Source organism: Pongo pygmaeus, chromosome 4 (genome assembly GCF_028885625.2).
Source record: "Pongo pygmaeus isolate AG05252 chromosome 4, NHGRI_mPonPyg2-v2.0_pri, whole genome shotgun sequence".
Lineage (NCBI taxonomy): Eukaryota > Metazoa > Chordata > Mammalia > Primates > Hominidae > Pongo > Pongo pygmaeus.
The window spans coordinates 83,847,231-83,870,064 of NC_072377.2; the positions used below are offsets into that span (position 1 = coordinate 83,847,231).

At 41.2% G+C, this 22,834-nt stretch overlaps 1 protein-coding gene across 3 annotated transcripts in view; it reads right to left on the reverse strand.

The window, feature by feature from the left end:
- SERINC5 (serine incorporator 5) overlaps positions 1-22,834 on the reverse strand; it is a 151,825-nt gene that overhangs the window by 47,683 nt on the left and 81,308 nt on the right. For 2 of the 3 annotated variants that reach the window (XM_054488017.2, XM_054488014.2), the window contains exons 3-8: positions 22,412-22,590; positions 21,846-21,928; positions 19,483-19,576; positions 10,711-10,922; positions 7,767-7,862; positions 311-437 (exon numbers count right to left, since the gene is read on the reverse strand). In XM_054488017.2, coding sequence (XP_054343992.1) covers positions 311-437; positions 7,767-7,862; positions 10,711-10,922; positions 19,483-19,576; positions 21,846-21,928; positions 22,412-22,590 — 791 coding nt within the window. The remainder of the gene's footprint in view (positions 1-310; positions 438-7,766; positions 7,863-10,710; positions 10,923-19,482; positions 19,577-21,845; positions 21,929-22,411; positions 22,591-22,834) is intronic. The other variant, XR_008502609.2, reaches the window with a different exon arrangement.

A 22,834-nucleotide genomic window follows, 5' to 3' on the forward strand; every position in this document is an offset into this window, starting at 1 on the left:
ATAAAAACAGTTAAGGTAAACAAAGTTCAAATAGTTACATACCATATATTTGCTTTATTTACCCCAAATAAAAACAAGTAAACAAAGTTCAAATATTTACATACCATATATTTGCTTTATTTACCCCAAATAAAAACAAGTAAGGTAAACGAAGTTCAAATATGAGTTCATGCTCTTCACCTTTTTACTTGTGGTTGTTTTCCCCCCTCCTCAAATGGCTGCAGCCTCACAGCTACTGAAAGTCATTTCAGTTCTTTTCCTGTAATTTTAAAGTCTGCAAAAGTGGCCTTGAGTAACTCCCAAGACTTACCATGAATACAAGATACATCCGATTAAGAGGCTGGTTCCCAGTATAGTCACCAAGTTTTCATCTCTGTACAGGTCTTGACCAAAGTCAGGCACACAGATTGTAACATTTTTCCCATGTTCATCTAGAACTTGTAAAGAAAAAACAAAGTCATCACAGTCAAATAGAAAGGCCAGTTGTAACGCACAGAAGCACTCATTTTGGGAAAATTCAGGTAGCTGTGGTGTACCTCCTTAGAACAGTGAACACTTATTACTGGAAACTTCTACTCTACAGGCTGTTTCCATGCAGACTGGATTTCTGCTATTTCAAAGAACATTCTCCCACATCATCACATCCTTGGAACAAGACCCTCAGATTCCAGCTCAGTGCCATGGGGCTCAAACAGATCCAGAACCTAAGGAAAGAGTCTTGCTCGAAGTCAGGTGCATTTCTCAGTTGACAGGGCAGCCCCTCAAGAGAGGTAGGGTGCAGATACTAAGCAGTGCTGAGGTGAATCAACAGCCAACAATAGCTCCTAAACCAGTTGAGAAGTCATTTTGCTGTAAGTGATATGATAATCGTGATATCTTTCTGTCTGTAATTTGGAAACTCCTGAGGTGTTTGGTTTTTTTTTAATGTGAGTGGCTACATGTGATATTGTGAAATATATATTTGGTCTTTATCCGCATTTACTTGCATGCAACTCCTAAAATCCTTGAAATCTCCAAAATGGTGTCTTTTTGTACGTTAATGATTGACTAATGGCTGGCAGCCCCTAGGTAGCCTCAGGATGGGGGCTGCTCACCAGAAAGTCCAAGGTAGGATTCGAGGGTTGGGACTTTCAGACCCACTCTCCAAACTCCAGGAATGGGAGGAATGGTAGTTGATCACCAAGGGCCAATGGTTTAATCATTTAATCAATCATGCCTGTGTAATGAAGTCTCCATAAAAGGCCCAAAAGGACATGGTTCAGAGAGCTTCCTGAGAGCTGGAGGCTTATAGGAAGGTGAACACCACCTCATCCATGTTAGGAACCCAGCCACACCAACTCCATGGAGACAGAAGCTCAGGACCCTTCGAGACCTTGCCTTATATGTATTTTCACCTGCCTGTTTATTCGTATTCTTTAAAATATCCTTGGTAATAAATCAGTAAAGATAATTATTTCCTGAGTTCTGTGAGCCACTCTATCAAATTAATCCATCCCAAAGAAGGGGTAACTGTGGGAGCCCTAACAGTTGGTCAGAAGTTCTGGAGGGCCGGACTTGTGACCAGTGGGAATGGTAGGGCTGTTTTGTGGAATTGAGCCTTCGACTTGTGGGATCTGACCTTATCTCCAGGTAGAGCAACCGAATTGGATTGGAGGACACCCAACTGATGTCCACTGCAGAGTTTACTGCCTGCTTGCTGGTGGGGAGAAATCTCCACGTATTTTAGTGTCACAGAAACCTTCTGTGTTGACTGTTATAGCGTGAAACAGTAAGAAAAACTGAGTTATTCTAAATACTACATAACAAAGATCCCCATAATATAACCATCAGTGGTAATTTACCTTTTACCTAATATGGAGTCTTCCATTTGGAACACCCAACCTAGGTCTGACTGCCAACTTTGCCACCAAAGCAAGTAACATAAACATAAAGTAACACTCTAGAAACCACTTTACAAATGTACATATTTTAAGTGTCTGAAGTGAGACTAAAATTATGACTGGTATTTGCACTTGAAACAGTAAACATAACTGTGTATGCTGTGGTTTAAGGAATCTTTTATTATTTGTATAAATTTATGGGGTACAAGTGTAACTTTTTTACATGTAGTGGTGAAGTCTTGGCTTTTAGTGTATCTATCACCCAAATAATGTGTATTCTACCCATTAAGTAATTTCTCACCATCCATCCCCTCCCTCCTTCCTATGTTTGAGTCTTCACTATCATTCCACATTCATGTCCATGTGTACGCATTATTTAGCTCCCACTTAAAAGTGAGAACATGCAGTATTTGTCTTTCTGTGTCTGCTTGTTTCACTTAAGATAATGGCTTCCAGTTCCATCCATGTTGCTACAAAAGCAGGATTTCATTCTTTTTTATGGCTGAATAGTATTCCATTGTGTGGAGATATATATATATATTTTTTATATATGTGTGTGTATATATATATATTTATATAAATCACATTTTCTTTATCCAATCATCTGTTGATGGACACTTAAAGGTGATTCCTTATCTTTGCTATTGTGAACAGTGCTGCAATAAACACAGAGGTGCAGGTATCTTTTTGATATAATGATTTATTTTCCTTTTTGTAGACACCCAGTAGTGGGATTGCTGGACCGAATGGTAGCTCTATTTTTAGTTCTCTGAGAAATCTCCCACTGTTTCCCATAGAAGCTATGCTAATTTACATTCCCATCAACAGTATAAGTGTTCCCGTTTCTCCACAACCTTGCCAACATCTGTTACTTTTTGTCTTTTTAATAATAGCCATTCTGACTGGTGTGAAATGACATCTAGTTATGGTTTTAATTTGCATTTCTCTGATGATTAGCAATGTTGAGCATTTTTTTCAAATGCCTCTTTGGCCATTTATATGTCTTCTTTAGAAAAAAAATGAAATGTCTATTCATGTCCTTTGACCACTTTTTAATGGGATTATTTGGTGTTTTTTGTTGTTGAATTGAGTTCCTTGTAAATTCTGCATATTGCTCCCCTATAAGACACAGTTTGCAAGTATTTTCTCTGATTCTGCAGGTTGTCTCTTCACTCTGTTATTTTTTTTGCTGTACAGAAGCTAATTAGATTAATATAGTTCCATTTGTCTGGTTTTGTTTTAGTTATCTGTGCTTTTGAGGTCTTAGTCATGAATTATTTGCCTTGAGCAATATCCAGAAGAGTTTTCCTAGGTTTTCTTCTAGCATTTTTATAGCTTCAGGTCTTACATGTAAGTCTTTAGTCCACCTTTTGTTGATTTTTGTATGTGGTAAGAGACAGGGGTTCGGTAGGGGTTCAGCATATGGAAATCCAAATTTTCCAGGACCACTTATTGAAAAGGGTATCCTTTCCTCAGTTCTTGTCAACTTTGTCAAAGACCAGATGGCTATAAATATGTGGCTTTACTTCTGGGTTCTCTATGTGGTTCCATGGATCTATTCTTATACAAATATCATGCTGTTTTGCTTACTGTAGCTTTGTAGCATAATTTGAAGAAGGGACTCTTCCAGCTTTGAAGTGTGATTCCTCCAAGCTTTGTTCTTTTTGCTTAGGACTGCTTTAGCTATTCTGGCTCCATTGTTTCCATACAAATTTTAGGACTGTTTTTCTGTAAAAAATGTCATTGGTATTTTGATAGGGATAGCGCTAAATCTGTTAAGACTGCTTTAGGCAATATGGTCATTTTTTATTTATTTATTTATTCTCCTGATCCATGAGCATGGGATGTCTTTCCATTCGCTTGCATCCTTTTTATTTTTATTTTTTTGAGACGTGGTCTTGCTCTTTCACCCAGTCTGGAGTACAGTGGCCTGATCATAGCTCACCACAACCTCAAGCTCCTGGGCTCAGGTGATCCTCCCACCTCGGACCCATGAGTAGCTAGAACTACAGGTGCATGCCACCACACCCAGCTAATTTGTAAATTTTTTGTAGAGATGGGATTTCACTATGTTGCTCAGGCCAGCCTCAAATTCCTGGCCTCAAGCCATCCTCCCACCTTGGCCTCCCAAAGTGCTGGGATCACAGGGATGTGAAACTACACATGGCCCCTCCTTTTAAGTTTTTCTTCAATGTTTAGTAGTTTTCATTGTAAAGATCTTTCACCTCCTTCGTTAAATTTATTCCTAGTTATTTTATTTTTTGTAGCTATTGTAAATGGGACTGGCTTCTTGATTTGGTTCTCTGCTAGATGATTACTGGTGTATAGAAACACTACTCACTTTTTTTTTGAGGCGCAGTCTCACTCTGTTGTCCAGGCTGGGGTGCAGGGGTACTGTAGTGCGATCTTGGCTAGTGAGCCAAGATGCCTCCCCCTCCCGGGTTCAAGTGATTCTCCTGTCTCAGCCTCCCAGGTAGTTGGGATTACAGATGTGCACACCACCACGAATGGCTAATTTTTGTATTTTTAGTAGACACGGGGTCTCACCATGTTGGCCAAGCTGGTCTTGAGCTCCCGACCTCAAATGATCCACCCACCTTGCCTTCCCAAAGTGCTGGGATTACAGATGTGAGCCAATGCACCCAGCCAAAACACCACTAATTTTTGTATGTTGATTTTGTATACTGCAATATTACTGAATTCATTACTCAAATCTAACAGTGTTTTGGTGGAGTCTTTTGGGTTTTCTAGATATAGAATCACATCATCAACAAACATGACAATTTGACTTCCTCTCTTCCAATTTGGATGCCTTTTATTTCTTCCTCTTGCCTGAGTGTCCTGGCTAGGACTTCCAGTACTATGGTGAATAGGCATGGTGAAGGCAGGCACCCTTATCTTGGTTCAGTTCTCAAAAGTAATGCTTCCCATTTTTCCCCACTCAGTATGATACTGGCTGTGGGCTTATCATATATGACCTTTATTATTTTAAGTTGTGTTCCTTCTATTATTTTAAGTTATGTTCCTACTTTATTGAGGGTTTTTTTTTTTTTTACCATGAAAAGACGCTGAATTTTAACAAATGCTTTTCTGCATCTATTGAAATGATCATATGGTTTTTATCTTTAATTCTGTTTATGTAATATGTAATGTATGATGTATCATATTTATTAATTTGCATATGTTGAACCATTCTTGATCCATGGTATAATACCCACTTGATCATGGTATATTATCTTCTGATGTACTATTACATTGTGTTTGCTAGTATTTTGTTGAGGATTTTTCCATCTATGTTCATCACGGGTATCGGTCTGTAATTTTTTTTTGTTGTGTCCTTGTCTGGTTTTGGTTATCAGGGTGATATATCTGGCCTTGTATAATGAGTCAGGGAGAGTTCTCTCCTCCTCCATTTTTTGGCACAATTTCAGGAGGATTGGTATTAGTTCTCCCTTATATGTTTGGTAGGATTTGGCTATGACTGCATCTGGTCCTGGCTTTTTCTTATTGAAAGAATTTTTAAATCACTGATTCAATATCACTACTCATTATTGGCCTGTTTAGGATTTCTACTCCTTCTTGCTTTCCAGAAATGTATACTTTTCCTCTAGCTTTTCTAGTTTGTAAGTATATGGATGTTCATAATAGTCTGTAATGATCTTTTGTACTTTTGTGGTTATTATTGTGATTTTTCATTTTTCATTTCTAATTTTGTTGATTTGGTTTTCTCTCTTCTTGGTTAGTCTAGGGGCTTATCAATTTTGTTTATCTTTTCAACAAACCACCTTTTTTTTGTTTTGTTGATCCTCTGTATTTTTCTCATGGGTTTTTTTTGGGGGGAGGGGGTCTTTATTTTATTTAGTTCCTTATTTTATTTTTTTGAGACAAAGTCCCTGTCTATTGCCCTGGGTAGAGTGCAGTGGTGCAGTAACAGCTCACAGCTCACGGCAGCCTCAACCTCTGGGGCTCCAGTGATCCTCCCACCTCAGCCTCCAGAGTAGCTGGGACTACAGACATGCGCCACCATGCCTGGCTAATTTTTTGTATTTTTTTGTAGGGACAGGGTTTCACCATGTTGCCCAGGCTGGTCTCAAACTCCTGGGTTCCTGCGATCTGCCTGCCTCAGCCTCCCAAAGTGCTAGGATTACAAGCATGAGCCAACTCACACAGCCCTGATCTTTGTCATTTCTTTTGTTCTGCTAACTTTGGGTTTGATTTCTTCTTGATTTTCTAGTTCCAGGTGCAACATTAGGTTGTTAATTTGTGATCTTTCTGCTTTTTTGATGTAGGCATTTAATGCTATAAACTTCCCTGTGTATGCTGTGGTTTCAGGAATCTTTATTCTTAGGCTAATTAAAAAAATGTAGAGCACTTGAAATTTAAAAGAACTTTTTTTCTGTTTTTTTTTTTTTTTTCTTTTTTTTGTAGAGATGCTATGTTGCCAAGGCTGGTCTCAGCTCCTGGCTGCAAGCAATCTTCCTGCCTCAGCCTCCCAAGATGCTTAGATTACAGGCATGTGCCACCACGCTCAGCCTTTTTTTCTGTTTTAAAGGGATACCTGCCATTTAAAAAATATTGTAAATAAAAATCCCAGTAAGTTAAAGCCAGAAATTAATACATAAACAGTCATAAAACAAAGTCTTAAAGAGACTAAATTTATGTAAACTTACAGAGTCAAGATAGAATATTTAAAAAAAAACTTAAATCCAGGATAGGCAATAGTTACTTAAGACCTCCACTTACATTACTTCCCACTACAAATAGCAACAAGGACAAGCCCATAAATACTATGTGTATATGCTAAAACTTTCAAAATTATCATTGCACCAGCTTTCCAAATTTAAAAGAGGAAACAACTTCAATTCTCTTAGACACTACATTTATTTAATTTGACTTATATAAGCTCCAATATACCCAAACATACATTTATATATGCTTATGTGTATGTATGTATATATGTATGTATGTCTGTGTATATTTACATTTATACATCACAAAAGTAATAGAGAGGATAAGTTTCTGCAAGTTACTTAAGTTGCAGGATCAGTCTATAAACCAGGCAGTCCGACTTCAAAGCTCATGCTCTAATCACTATGTTCTGTTGTCTCTGTAAATAAATGTCATTTAAGACGAGTGGTTTGAGGTCACATAGCCAGTAAATCATGGATCTGTGCTCAGATCCTGCTCCCTGCTCCCCACTCCACCACATTCTTTCCACTCTCTGTTCCACTGCTATAGTCAGAAAAGAAAAGAAATACAACTCAATTAAGAGGTTATTTAGGCCTAAAAGCAAACTCCACAGCCAAACCTTTCCTCCTGTCTGTCCTACACACCAGGAAGAATCGAAAAAGGGAATTTTCCTTTACATAGCTCAAGTTAAAGACTTTTTCATGAAAAAGTCTAGATCATCTCTCTACTGTGATTTAGTACATTTCTAATATTTATTTTTATTTTTTAACTTAATTTTTGTGGATACATAGTAGGTGTACATATTTATGTGGTACATGAGATGTTTTAATACAGGCATGAAACATGTAACAATCACATCATCTAAAATGGGGTACCCATCCCCTCATGCATTGATCCTTTGTGTTACAAGCAATCCAATTATACTCTTTTAGTTACTTTTAAATGTACAATTAAATTTGACTATAGTCACCCTGTTGTGCTATCAAATACTAGGTCTTATTCATTCCTCCTATTTATTTTGTACCCATTAATCATCCTAACCTCCTCCCAAACCTCCCCCAAACCCTTCCCAGCCTCTGGTAACCATCTTTCTGCTCTCTATCTCCATGGCCTCTCCAATATTTAAACAATAGCTCATTCCTCCATGAATGAAAATATTCACACCGCAAACACAAGCCCCCTAACAGGCTGGCTTACCTACTTCTGCAGGTTTGCTGGACAGAGCTGAGAAGGTGAGGTAGGTGACATAGCAGCTTATGACCCCTGATTGTAAGAGCCCCGAGTGTGGCTGTCCTGAAAAATGACAAGAGACAGACAGACAACAGGTTTTAATTTGAAGAAAAAGAAAGCACATGCCTAAAAAACCTGATAGTCCCCATGACAGTCCTCAAACTTGAGCATCCACCTTTAAAGGAAAGAAAAGAGAAAAAAATGTAGTATGTTTCTCAGATAAAACTAAAAAGATATTAAGGGGGAGAGAGTTACACACTGAGCTGAACATTGCTATTTTAAAGATGTCAGGTTCCGCCAAGTTCTCTACCAATACTTTATCAAGCCTATGGCTATACTTAAACACACAAACTAGTCTCCCTGAGGTTTGTAACATTAGTTCTTAAATCACAAGATCAGAAAAAAAATTACCATAGTTGTTGATAAAACCACATAGCTTAGTTGGGGAGGGGAGTAAGTGGTAAACCAGATTTCATAGGGGATATATTCTGGATTCTACAAGGTCATCACATACTACAGTCTATGACAGGGCAAAAAGCTCTTACCTGCCAATGAACAAAAAGCTTTTGGGAACAGAATACAAGAACTGCTCTTGGCTAAAGAGGAAGGCTATGGGGCTCAGCATTCACTGGGAGAAGGGCTTTAAGGTTATTTATTTATTTATTTATTTTTAACTTTTATTTTAGGTTTAGGGGTGCATGTGCAGGTTTGTTGTAAGGGGATAATTGTCACAGGGGTTTGTCGTACAGATTATTTCGTCACCCAGGTATTAAGCCTAGTACCCATTAGTTATTTTTCCTGATCCTCTCCTTCCTCCCACCTCCACCCTCTGATAGGCCCCAGCGTGTGTTGTTCCCCCCATGTGTCCACATGTTCTCATCATTTAGCTCCCACTTGTAAGCAAGAACATGTGGTATTTGGTTTTCTGTTCCTGTGTTAGTTTGCTAAGGATAATGTCCTCCAGCCCCATCCATGTTCCTGCAAAGGACATGATCTCTTTCCTTTTTATGGCTACACAGTATTCCATAGATTCCATAGTGTATATGTACCACATTTTCTTTATTCAGTCCACCATTGATGGGCATGTCGGTGATTCCATATCTTTGCTATTGTGAATGCCTGTGTCTTTATGTGAGAACCATTTATATTCCTTTGGGTATATACCCAGTAATGAGATTGCTGGGCCTAATGATAGTTTTGTTTTCAGGTCTTTGAGGAATTGCCACCCTGCTTTCCACTATGGTTGAACTAATTTACATTCCCACCAACAGTGTGTAAGTGTTCATTTTTCTCTGAAACTTCACAAGCCATCTGTTATTTTTTGAAAGTTATAATATTTCAAGGAAACTAAGGGTTCAGATCCTTCAGAGTAACCAGGATGTGATAAGGGATCTCTCTCTTTCCTGCGAAATTTTCGACCACTTACTGACATAAAAGGATGCAGTTTTTACTCAGTCTTCCCTTTGGTCAAATTTGTTTCCAAAATTATCATTATTAAATTATAATTACCAATAAAGACATAAAATAGACCCTGTTATAATGTTGCTCTTTGGCAAGGGAATAAGATTTTCCTTAGCACCTAATGGTATTAAACCAAATATTTCAAAACATTATCCCTATTTCAAAAGGTAGGACTTAACCCAAAGACTTTAATCGGAATATCAAGTTGTTCTAGGAACTCTTAACTGATCAATTAAAGGGATTAGGAGAATAATACTCTCAATTTCAATAATGGTCATAAAATTTTTAGTAGAAGAAAACAAATTATTTGTGACTAGTTGCCTTTTTTTTCTTCTTTTTTTTTGACACGGAGTCTCACTGTCACCCAGGCAGGAGTGCAGTGGTGGGATCTTGGCTCACTGCAAGCTCCGCCTCCCGGGTTCCAGCAATTCTCCTGCCTCAGCCTCCCGGGTAGCTGGGACTACAGGCGTGTCCCACCACAGCCGGCTAATTTTTTTGGGTATTTTTTTGTAGAGAGGGGTTTCCCCAGGTTGGCCAGGCTGGTCTTGAACTCCTGACCTCAGACGATCTGCCTGCCTCGGCCTCCCAAAGTGCTGGGATTATAGGCGTGAACCACTGCGCCCGACCACTAGTCACCTTTTTAAACCACTATTTTAGAAATGATTCAAGGGGGCTGTACATTTATTGCCTATATTTTCCTACCTACCTGAATGTCATGTGCATTTTCATCACCTATAGGGTCCGACACCCACAAAAAAAATCAGACCAGGGACATCTCACTGTAAGCCCAAAGACACCATATCCTGGCTTAAGAAACCAAGAGTAGTTTATAAATGACAATTCACAATTATACTTCCTAAAGCACTTTCAAATCCCACTGTCTGTTCCTTCCGGCTTTGAAACAACAACGAGCAAGGTAAGGCTCACATGTTTCCACTGAGTTTACTGAGGAAGAACCTGGGTCTAAGGAAGGTTAGCATATAGGCCAGCTGCTGGCTGAGCTGGGATGGGATGTCCTGCTTCCTGACTCCCAGACTACACTGTCCACAGCCTTGAGTGAAAGATGACCCCAGAACCAACCCCTTCTGCGGCCCTTTCATTCAACTTTTACACAGAGATTGTAGGCAAGCTCATAAACACCTGAGCTTGATATACACGGAAGGCATTTCCCATTTAAAGGCTCCTTGTGGTACATTATTTAGCAAAGGCAATATCTTCCTATTCATTGACTTCATTTAGTTCAGCTCTTTCTTGACATGAGAAATGCTTGGCTATCACAGCTCGAGCATGAGATATGAAGAGACTGGAGCCCCACCTTGCCTACTGCTGACACATCCATAGTAAGTTAAGGAATACACTAGTTCCAAAAAAAAAAAAAAAAAACCATTGGGTTTGCTCAAAGACACTTAGGAAAATACAAGTAAGGAAGAATGGAAAAAAACATGCTTACGATTTTGGACCCAGGGTGAGATGGCTACCAACGAAATAAGCAGGCATAGGCCTCCATTTACTCCCAGCAGAATTTTGTTTTCCATGCAGCCGTCTTTCTGTGTATAAAACACTGCCATCAAAACCAAGCCTCCAGTGGCAATGGAATACATGATGAGCGTCACCAGGGCCAGGGAGGCATACCACAGCTTGTTACTGGCTGTGCCTGCTGTCCTGTTTCTCCGGGAAGTGGGTAAGAGGGAGAGGAGAGAAGACAAGTCAATGAAGCCCACCATTCTCTGATAACATTCACCATTTCTCAGGCAGTAACTAATGCTACAGGCCACAGGCACTGGTACCCAGCTGCTCAGAAGACACATTATTTTAGCAGTGATTATGCTCATCAAAGCTAGAAGGTTCTGGTAAATATGGAAACTTCTGGACTCAAGCTGAGAATTTTCTCTCAACACTGAGAGAATTCCACTTTCTGCGACAAATGTATTCATTCATTAAAATGAATAATGTCAACCCAAATGAGAGACTGAGGCAACAGTCTCAATCAGCCAAGGTTTACTGAGCCAGAGGTTTGAGGGTGCACCCAAAAGCACACAAGTCACAGAATCTTCTGTGGCTGGTGCTCCCAAAGAGGTTGCAGAAAGGCTCAGTATTTACCCATTTCTTTAAAGGGGAGAAGTCATGCAGGAAAAGGGGGCAGGTGGTGAGGCAAATGCGACATTCTCCTGAGATTTTAACTAGTGCCCAGTAAACTCCGCTATACAAGAGATATGATAAACATTCAAAAAGGGAGTAAACGAAGAGTTAATTATGTAGTCTCAGGGTAGGCAGAGAAATGACTGCTCTCCTTTGTTCTGCACCTGGGAAGATAAGCTTGTAATGGGCATTGTCAGCGTGAAATTTAACAGACTGCAATTCCATGGACAGGGAGCTAGACTTAGGTGGCAGACCTAAGTCCTTTTTTTATGGGAAGATACACATCTTGAAAGGTTTAGGGACCAGCAGAGAATTTACTTATGAGCAATTTGAGGGCAGTTATCCGGGATGCATGGGGCCTTTTGCCTTCTGTAAAGGTCTAGCTAATGTGTAGTCCTTTGACACAACGTTGGGAAGTCACAGCTATCTATGGGCAGGTTGGGTGGGGGAAGACAGCAGTGTCACATGACTCTGTCTCCAGGCTTAACTCTCCGTTTGGTGTAATGAGTTTGAGCAGTGCTGAGACTCTATTTCCTTTAGCTACCTACAGACTTTATTCTAGCTTCTCCATTCTGACTGTGAACCACCGTGGGTCAGTTTTTGGCAGGATGAAAAAAGTGGCTCTTCACTGGGCTACTCCAAGTTTTCTCCATAAACACAGAGCCCCGAAGTGCCATAGTCTCTACTCCAAAGTGCTGCCAGGAGAGGTGGCTCACACCTGTAATCCCAGCACTTTGAGAGGCTGAGGCAGACAGATCACTTGAAGCTAGGAGTTCAAGACCAGCCTGGGCAACACGGCAAAACCTTGTCTCTACAAAAATTACAAAAATTAGCAGCATGTGGTGGTGCAAACTTATAGTCCCAGCTGCTTGGGAGACTGAGGTAGGAGGATCACCTAAGCTCGGGCAGATGAAGGCTGCTATGAGCCATGATTGTACTACTGTGCTCCAGTTTGGGCAAGAGTAAGACCATCTAAATTTTTTTTTTTTTTTTTTTTTTGAGACGGAGTCTCACTCTGTCGCCCAGGCTGGAGTGCCGTGGTATGATCTTGGTTCATCGCAACCTCCGCCTCCCAGGTTCAAGCAATTCTCTGCCTCAGCCTCCCTAGTAGCTGGGATTACAGGTACCCACCACCACGCCCAGCTAATTTTGTATTTTTAGTAAAGACGGGGTTTCACCATCTTGGCCAGGCTGGTCTTGAACTCATGACCTCGTGATCCACCCACCTCTGCCTCCCAAAGTGCTAGGATTACAGGCATGAGCCACTGTGCCTGGCCCTAAATGTTTGATAATAATAATAAATAAACTTTTAAAAACAGAAACAACCAGCATGGCACATGTATACATATGTAACTAACCTGCACATTGTGCACATGTACCCTAAAAGTATAATTAAAAAAAAAAAAAATACAGAAACAAAGTGTTGCCAGCAGCTCTGATGCCATCTTCTTAGGGAGAAAAGAGAATTACCTTTACTAAGAGTCATACTGGCTGACCTTAGCTCTTTATTCCCTGTACTGAAGAGAAGGACTTGTAACTGTGCTGCTTCTTTATCTAAAATAGTATCAGGGAATGGTAAAGGAAAATTTGACATTAAAAAGTTAAATAGATAGGAATAAATTCTGGTAATCAACTGTATGGTAGGGTGATGATGGCTAGCAGTAAGGTATTGTATATTACAAAACAGCTAGAGGAGAGGCTTTTGAAGATTCTCAACACAAAGAAATGATACAGCCTGGCCAACACAGCAAGACCCCATCTACAAAAACCAAAAACCAAACCAAAACAAAAAACAAACAAAAAAATTAGCTGGACATGCTAATTAGCCAGCTTCTTCAGAGGCAGAGGCAGGAGGATCTCTCGAGCCTAGGAGTTCAAGGCTGCAGTGAGCTATCACTGTGCCACTGCACTCCAACCTGGGTGACAGAGTGAGACCCTGTCTCTTTAAAAAAAAGAAAGGAAAGAAAGAAAAAGATGATAAATCCATGAGGTAATGAATAGCCAACTACCTTGATTTGATTACTATATAACATATATGTATCAAAATGTCAAAATGAACCCGATAAATATGTACAATTACAATATGTCAATTAAAAGATAAATTAGGGCACCGTGGCTCATGCCTGTAATCCCAGCACTTTGGGAGGCCAAGGTGGACAGATCACGAGGTCAGGAATTCGAGACCAGCCTAACCAACATGGCAAAACCCCATCTCTACCAAAAATACAAAAATTAGCCAGGCGTGGTGGTGCATGCCTGTAATCCCAGCTACTTGGGTGGCTGAATCGCTTGGACACCGGAGGCAGAGGCTGCAGTGAGCCCTGATCATGCCACTGCACTCCAGCCTGGGCAACAGAGCAAGACCCTGTCTCACACAAAAAAGGAAATTGTTCAGAACCAAAAAAATATCTATAAATGCTAAATGAAGAGGACAGAACAACAGGGAGAAAGAATTGAATGAATCATTGTCATCTGCCTTATGATTAAATTGCTCTTTGTAACCACATTCTCCCAAACCTCCCAGAAAAAGCAACTTGCTTTATGCCCTCACAAAACTGGAAAGTGTTCAAGCAACCCAGCTAAAATGTTTTAATGATGAAAAAGTTCTTGCAACCAGAAACAAAGAAAATAGGGAGGAAAGGCCAAAATGATAATGACCGTCATATTCCTGAAACTGTGCCAGACACTCCAATGACCTTGGAATTATTCTAACATAAAAGGCGTACAAAGGAAATGAGAGAAAATGGGATTTTAAAAAGGAAAAATAAAAATCTAAGAGCAAATAATAATGGATGATAGGGAGACAGCATGAATTATACAGAAAAAGGTAAACACTGCTGACTGGTTTGTGGGTGGGAGACAACCAACGCTTCTATTCACTAGTCTTTTTGGTTATGTTATTAGAATATGAAGGACTTTCTTACAGTTAATTTATGTTTACAGTCCATCCCAAAGTTAAATCTTCAATCCTAACCTTTCCCTGAACGTCACTTATATTATCCAATTGTTCATTTAACAGTTGGAGACCCACTTGAAGGTCTAATTGGTATCTCAAACTTAGCACATCCAGGCTAAGGCTAACTTCCTGATCTTGACACCCCCATTCCTCCATCCCCCAAACCTGCTATTGTGCAATCATCCCAACCTCAGAAAACAGCAATTCCATCTTCCCATTGTTAGGGGAAGAGGGAAAGAAAGAAAGAGGAAAGGAAAGAAAGGAAAGCAAAGAAAGAGGAAAGGAAAAGGAAAAGGAAAGGAAAGAAGGAGGAAGCGAGGGAAGGAAGGAAGGAAGGAAGGAAGGAAGGAAGGAAGGAAGGAAGGAAGGAAATGAAATGAAATGAAAAGAAAAGAAGCCGGGTGCGGTGACTCACGCCTGTAATCCCAGCGCTTTGGGAGGCCGAGGTGGGCAGATCACCAGGTCAGGAGATCGAGACCATCCTGGCTAACACAGTGAAACCCCGTCTCTACTAAAAAATACAAAAAATTAGCTGGGCGTGGTGGCAGGCGCCTGTAGTCCCAGCTATTTGAGAGGCTGAGGCAGGAGAATGGCATGAACCCGGGAGGCGGAGCTCGCAGTGAGCCGAGATTGCGCCACTGCACTCCAGCCTGGGCGAGACAGCGAGACTCTGTCTCAAAAAAAGAAAAGAAAAGAACAAAAGAACTGCGGTCACTCTGGAAGCTTCTTGCTGCTCTCCCCTCCCCCACCCACCTCCATCCAGAGCTGGCTTTGGAACATAGGAGGATCCAGCTCCTTGCTACCACTTAGTTCCAGACTACTCCTCCCTCACCTGGACTGACTCCCCCGACCTCCTTACTTGCACCTCTGACGCCTTTTCACCTTTCTGGACTTAAAACAGATTATATTCCTGCCTTTTTAAGGCCCTCTGGTGCTCTCCCATCCCATTAAAAATCCAAAAACAGTCTTTACACTTGACACCTAAAGCCCTTTGTTTCAATTCTAATAGAGAATTGACACTGTAAACCACAAAATTTGAGCTAGAAAGGAAAAAAAGAACACACCAGTTAGTCCAAACACATTATTTAAGTGTGAAAATTGAGGTCAGAGGGGCCGACTGATGTGCCCTACAGTGAGAGCAAGCATTAAAAGGGGCACTGAAGCCGAACACAATGTCATCCCAGTACTTTGGGAGGCCAAGGCAGAAGGATCTCTTTAACCCAGGAATTCAAGATCAGCTTGGGCGACGTGGCGAAATCCCATCTCTACCAAGCAAACAAAAAAAGAAATTAGCCAAGTGTGGTGCCACATGCCTGTAGTCCCAGCTTCTCAGGGGGCTGAGGTGGGAGAATCACTGAAGCCTGGGAAATCGAAGCTGCAGTGAGCCATGATCACACAACTGCACTCCGGCCTGAATGACAAAGTGAGATCCCATCTCAAATAAAAAACAATAATAAAAAAAGAAAAAGAAAAGAAAGGGGTATTGAAATATGCATCTCCTGGTTGCCAGGCCCATGACCTTTCTATCCTACTGTTTTTAGGATCATCTCCTTCTCAAGATATTTACAAAGAGATAAATGAAAAAGGGAAGAAAAGGTACTTTAGTTGTTCTATTAAGAGCAATGAGCATATTTTCTAGATTCTTATAAGCAAGAGTCTCTTAAAAAAACACAGCAAGGCCAGGCGCGGTGGCTCAAGCCTGTAATCCCAGCACTTCGGGAGGCCGAGGTGGGCGGATCACAAGGTCAGGAGATCGAGACCATCCTGGTTAACACGGTGAAACCCCGTCTCTACTAAAAATACAAAAAAATTAGCCGGGCGTGGTGGCGGACGCCTGTAGTCCCAGCTACTCGGGAGGCTGAGGCAGGAGAATGGCGTGAAACCGGGGGGCAGACCTTGCAGTGAGCCGAGATGGTGCCACTGCACTCCAGTCTGGGTGACAGAGCGAGACTCAGTCTCAAAGAAAAAGAAAACAAAAACAAAACAGAAAAAACACACAGCAAAAAACTACCAAATTAGATAAATTTAAAGGAAAAATAGTATTAGTTAGCTTTCTAGCTCATTTCTAATTTTAGACAAACAACTATAAACATGTTGACAATAGGGATTTTTGTTGGCATATATGCCTCAAAGCTTGGATAACAGCAACGCTATTTGTTGCAGAGCTTTTAAGTCATTCTAACTGAGTTTCTCAAAGTTTTTAAAGCAACCAAACTTTTCCAAAATGCCTGCTAAAAACATGGCATCAATAATTAGTCCCAGCATATGGATTCAGAATGAATCAAAACATTAAAGTCAGACTGAAGAAGCACAAGTGTTCTCAAGGGAACATACCATTTAATGGGCACATCAGGCACTAAGGATCGAAACTGTTAATATTTTACCATGAAGTTCCCTATTTGAAGTATACTTGTGAAACTTTAGGATGATGAATTTATTTTCTAATATAAAAACCAAATTGAAAGCACATTCAGGCCGGGTGTGGTGGCTCACGCCTATAATCCCAGCACTTTGGGAGGCCAAGGCGGATGGATTACTGGAGGTCAGGAGTTCAAGACAAGCCTGGCCCACATGGTGAAATCCTGTCTCTACTAAAAATACAAAATTAGCTGGGTGTGGTGGTGTGTGCCTGCAATCCCAGCTACTTAGGAGGCTGAGGCAGGGGAATCACTTGAACTCGGGAAGCAGAGGTTGCAGTGAGCTGAGATCACACCATTGCACTCCAGCCTAGGCAAAAAGAGCAAAACTCTATCTCAAAAAAAAGAAAGAAGGCACATTCAGAATAATCATGGAAAGAGTGATATTTAATCAATTAAAATTCACTTCCAACTTATTGTATTTCTTCTGGACTACTGAGAAAATAGGGTCTCATAAAATGATAGTCACCCATTTGGCTTATCTTTAAGAAAACTCCAGGCTGGGCTCGGTGGCTCACATCTGTAATCCCAGCACTTTGGGAAGCCAAGGCGGGTGCATCACGAGGTCAAGAGATCGAGACCATCCTGGCCAACATGATGAAACCCCGTCTCTACTAAAAATACAAAAATTAGCTGGGTGTGGTGGCGGGCGCCTGTAATCTCAGCTACTCGGGAGGCTGAGGCAGGAGAATGGTTTAAACCCAGGAGGTGGAGGTTGCAGTGAGCTGAGATCGCGCCACCGCACTCCAGCCTGGGCAACAGAGCGAGACTCCGTCTCAAAAAAAAAAAAAAAAAAAAGGAAACTCTGCTGCCTCAAAACAAGATCTAGTGGAGACCACAATATAAATTACTGGATCTCATGGATAACTCAAAATGCAGACATTGTACAATAACAGATACAACAGCACAACTCAAACCCAGAAATCTGTATAATTATAGAGATTAGGACTTTAAAACATAGCAAAACATATCTGTAGGGCTACTTGTGTGACTATTCAGCGTTCTATAAACCACTTGAAAATTGTTCATATTTGGCCATGCTTAATCCAATATTTACCAAAGAGTAAAATAACTAACTCTATCTTTTCATTTATGCATCCCAACAACAGCTGTATCTCATGATTTGATCCTTAAAATCAAAAGAAAACAACAACTACCAAGTTGAACAACATATTCGGAATAAAACGTATTGAGAGTATTTGGACAGTGTATTTTGTTTTGTCCATGGTAAAAGTAAACTTCACATTCACATGGCACTTAGGATTTTAAAAATTTGAGTATAAAATAAAATGATTCCTGTAAAATATGCAAAATAACAAAAGCCTTATTGGGTACAACAGGCAGCTGTTTTTATTCATATTGTATAAGTAAAGAAAGTTAGGGCTGGGCGCAGTGGCTCATGCTTGTAATCCCAGCACTTAGGCAGGCCGAGGCGGGTGGATCACCTGAGGTCAGGAGTTCGAGATCAGCCTGACCAATATGATGAAACCCCATCTCTACTAAAAATACAAAAATTAGCCAGGTGTGGTGGCATGCGCCTGTAATCCCAGCTACTTGGGAGGCTGACACAGGAGAATCACTTGAACCCAGGAGGCAGAGTTTGCAGTAAGCTGAGATCGCACCATTGCACTCCAACCTGGGCAACAAGAGCGAAACTCCGTCTCAAAAGAAAGAAAGAAAGAAAGGCAGAAAGCAGCTAAGTGCTTTGTCCAGAATCACAAAGAGGGTCAATTTCATCTTAGAACTCAAGGGCTGGACCCTTCTGAAGTTGTCATTTTCTCAGTGTGGCTTAGCAAGAAATAAAACTGGCTATTAATAGCTGGGCACCTCCCACTTGGGAGAGTCTTAGAAAGAGTCTACCTTTCAAGTGCCTTTCAAGGCACTTAGAAAGAGTCTACCTTTTTCAAAGACAGGATGGCTTTCTAAGGTAGCACAACCTATCTTCCTAATGAAGGAGTCCTTTTTCCCCTCTTGAGAAGTTGAAAAGAAATTAAAAAAATCTTTTTTGTTGAGACAGGGTCTTGCTTTGTTACTCAAGGTGGAGTGCAGAGGTGTGAACTCAGCTCACCAAAGCCTTGACCTACCAGGCTCAAGCGAACCTCCCACCTCAGCCTCCCACATAGCAGGGACCATAGGCATGTGGCACCATGCCTGGCTAATTTTTTATAGAGACAAGGTCTTAGTATGTTGCCCAGGCTGGTCTCAAACTCCTGGGCTCAAGTAATCCTCCCACCTTGGCCTCCCAAAGTGCTGGAATTACAGGCATGAGCCACCATGCCTGACCCAAAAATTTTTTTAAAGGAGGAAACTATTCTATCTCATACTCTACAGAAGATGAATCTCCAGCTCCGAAGTTTGAGTTTTGTGTTCACTTTTTAATTTTGCTTTTAATTTCATGAGGATGGGAGGCTAAGATGAAGCCTACCCAAGTTTTTAGCCACTCTCAAAACCAGAGACTGACAGGTACGAGCAGGGGATTGAGTATGGCTAATTCACACCACTGGTTGACTCAGAGCCCAAACAAGGGAGTAGGGGCAGGGGGTCAAAAAGTGAGAAGTAAATGAAGGAGAGGAGTAAATGAAGAGGTACAAAAAAGCAGGTATAAAGGGAAACAAAACTGCAAATCCCTAGCAATGCAGTTGAGTACAGCCTTGATCAAAACTGGGCAGTTTCTGTGAGTCAACGGGAAGCTTTCCATAAAGGCACACACCAGTTCTTGTTCCACTTATGTGCAAACTCCACGAGCAGGAGAAGCTGGATGCCAATGAAGAGGAAGCCTCCGACGGCTCCCACATAGCGCCAGGCTGCAAAAGACCATGGAGAACACAATGAGGCAACCTTTCGTTGTATTTTGCTCAAAAGAGAATAACCACAGCTAATTTTTACTAGATAAGTGTACCGAACACATTTAATTCCCACACAACCATATAAGATATGTATTACTATTATAAATGTCACTCACTTTACAGAAGAGAAAAATTGAGAATCTATGTAGGTTGATAACATCTCAGTCAATAAATGGTATAGTTGGGATCTGAACACAGGCAGTCTGACCCTGAAATATCCAAGCTTATCCTCCACACTACATCTGCCAGGTACCCTAATAGATGCCCTAATTCATAAAATCCACAATGACCCACAACTTAAAAGCAAACACATATTGCCAGGAAAATCAAAGGTTCAAATTTTATTGGGTAAAAAGGCAACAATGACCAGTAAGGAAACAAGGTTCAGACAGGGGACAAGGACTCAGCTCGACTACTGGCTCTGCCACAAAAATGCTATAACCTTGAATAAGTCACATCACGTGGGTTCCAGTTTGTCTATAAAAATCACTAAGCTGGGGCTGGGCACGGTGGCTCACACCTGCAATCCTAGCACTTTGGGAGGCTGAGGCAGGAGGATCACTTGAGGTCAGGAATTGGAAACCAGCCTGGCCTACATGGTGAAACCCTAACTCTACTTAAAAAAAAAAAAAAAAAAAAAAAAAAATTCCAGGCATAGCGGCGGGTGCCTGTAATCCCATCTACTCAGGTGGCTGAGGCAGGAGAATCGCTTGAACCTGTGAGGTGGAGGTGGCAGTGAGCTGAGATTGCACCACTGCACTCCAGCCTGGGCGACAGAGCGAGACTTGGTCTCAAAAAAAAAAAAATGACTGAGCTTGGCTGGGCACAGTGGCTCACGCCTGTAAATCCCAGCACTTTGGGAGGCCAAGGGGGGGCAGATCACAAGGTCAGGAGTTCAAGACCAGACTGGCCAATATGGTGAAACCCCGTCTCTACTAAAAATACAAAAATTAGCCAGGCGTGGTGGTGCGTGCCTGTAGTCCCAGCTACTCAGGAGGCTGAGGCAGAAGAACCGCTTGAACCCGCGAGGTGGAGGCTGCAGTGAGGCGAGATCGCACCACTGCACTCTAACCTCGGAAACAGCGAGACTCTGTCTCGGAAAAAAAAAAAAAGACTAAGTTGGACCAGAGGGTTTCTAGGTCTCTTCTCCCTCCAAATATACATTCTAATACATAAAAGGATCTCTGTAGAGAATTTTAAAACCTTTAATGGTATTTTAGGTAACAGCAAGACTTAGGGAGCATATGAAAAACAAGTGTGACCTTAAACAACTAGCTAGGCCCTGATACATAACTGTATGAAGGATTATGGCTGTTCCTTATAAACTGACACAATCTAAATTTTAGTTTAGTTTTGTTTTTGAGACAAAGTCTCACTCTATCGCCTAGGCTGGAGTACAGTGGTGCAATCTCGGCTCATTGCAACCTCTGCCTCCTAGGTTCAAGCAATTCTAATGTCTCAGCCACCTGAGTAGCTGGGATTACAGGCACACACCACCATGCCCAGCTAATTTTTATATTTTTTAGTAGAGATGAGGTTTCGCCATGTTGGCCAGGCTGGTCTCAGACGAACTCCTGGCCTCAAGTGATCCACCCGCCTCAGCCTCCCAAAGTGCTAGGATTACAGGTGTGAGCTACCACGCCCAGCCTAAATGTGTTTAATACCTTACTTAGGAAAGTGAATCCATTTGGGTTGAACAAAATGCTCTGAATCACTGAAATTCAGGTTTTTCCCTCAGCTCATATGAAAAAGGGCCTCCTGTTTCAGCTATGATTAAAGGCTTCATATTAATGAATTAAAGCAGGTTCTAACAATAAAGAATATAATTCAATGCTACAGAGCTTCACATAAGCTAAGTTTAATAACAGACTGAAAGACACTTTTCCCGTCCCACTATCGCTGCAGCAGGCATTTAGCTGCTGACAGCCCTGTGCTCCCTGTTGCTGGGTTTTCTGTGCAGTGCTTGGAAAGAACAAGGTCTCCTAGGGCAGCAGAGTATCAAAGTCCTCTTATACCCTGCCTGGAAGTGGGATGCGGTGGTGAGAAGAGGGGAAGTAGATAGGCAATGGTGGAAAAAGTATGGGCAGGTAAGTCAGGAATTTCTTTTGAAGCCAAAAGAAAATCAGTAATTCAAACTATCAGAGGTACTTTGGACTGCGCTTCTGAGCAATTTGACAAAATGGGTAAAAACAAAATAAACAGGTACCCAAAATACCCCCATTAGTACCGTTCAGAAAGGTGTCCTGATCTGGAATGAAGAAAGCTCCTGAGCACATGGCCCCCAACAGCAGAAGTTTAAAGAACCAAAAGCTAGAAGTGGGGGGAAAAAGAGAGGAAATGTATTTAAATGACATTCAAGAAGGACAAAGGACCTCTTAGAAGGTACAGCATGTCAATCCATGATTCTGCCATTGGCCAATGTTCTCTCCTAATCGAGGGGAAGTAATTAGGTGACTTGAAGAATGCTTTTTCCCATAATTAGACAGACTCAGTGCAGCCTCCAATTGTGTAAACACCATTTCATTGCAGGGGAAATGACCTGGGGGAAGGTCTTGGAACAAGAAATAAACTCTTTGTCTTGAGTAAATTTTGCATCATGGTACCAGGTGTTACAAATAAGATTCTACCTTTGAGGCAACCATGTGGGTAAGTATCAATTCCATCTTCCCCTAAATCAACAATTTCAACTAGAAGAAGAGCAGTCACAGTGTCTGGTGGGCAGATGGGATCCTGGACTACTGTCCTGAACATAAGAAAAGAGAAAGCAATCCCCAAGAAGACTAAAATACTTACCCATTGTGAATATGAGCTCTACAACTTTTGCTATTGTTGATTTTCAAGGTCAGTAGACAGAAGATAAAGAAGAAACAAGCCATTCCAAAACACACTCTATACACGGCAGAATATCCCACCAGCTTCTCACAGGTGTCACCAGCTTTAATGCCTTTACACATATCTTCAAAAAACGGAATCTGAGGAGAAAGTTTAGAAAAGTCATCTGTTACAACTGAGTGAGAGGGGGACTGTCATGGAGTGTTCATGCAGCCAACCACAACATCCACTGTGGAAATGGATCATGTGCATAAAGAAACAGACTGAGGATCTATCTTCTAAAGAGATATTGTTCTAATTTTCTCTGAATCTTTTTTAAAGATACAGTGATCATAAAGTAACACTCAGCCTTTACTTGCCCCAATGACTTCTGAAATCCAACAT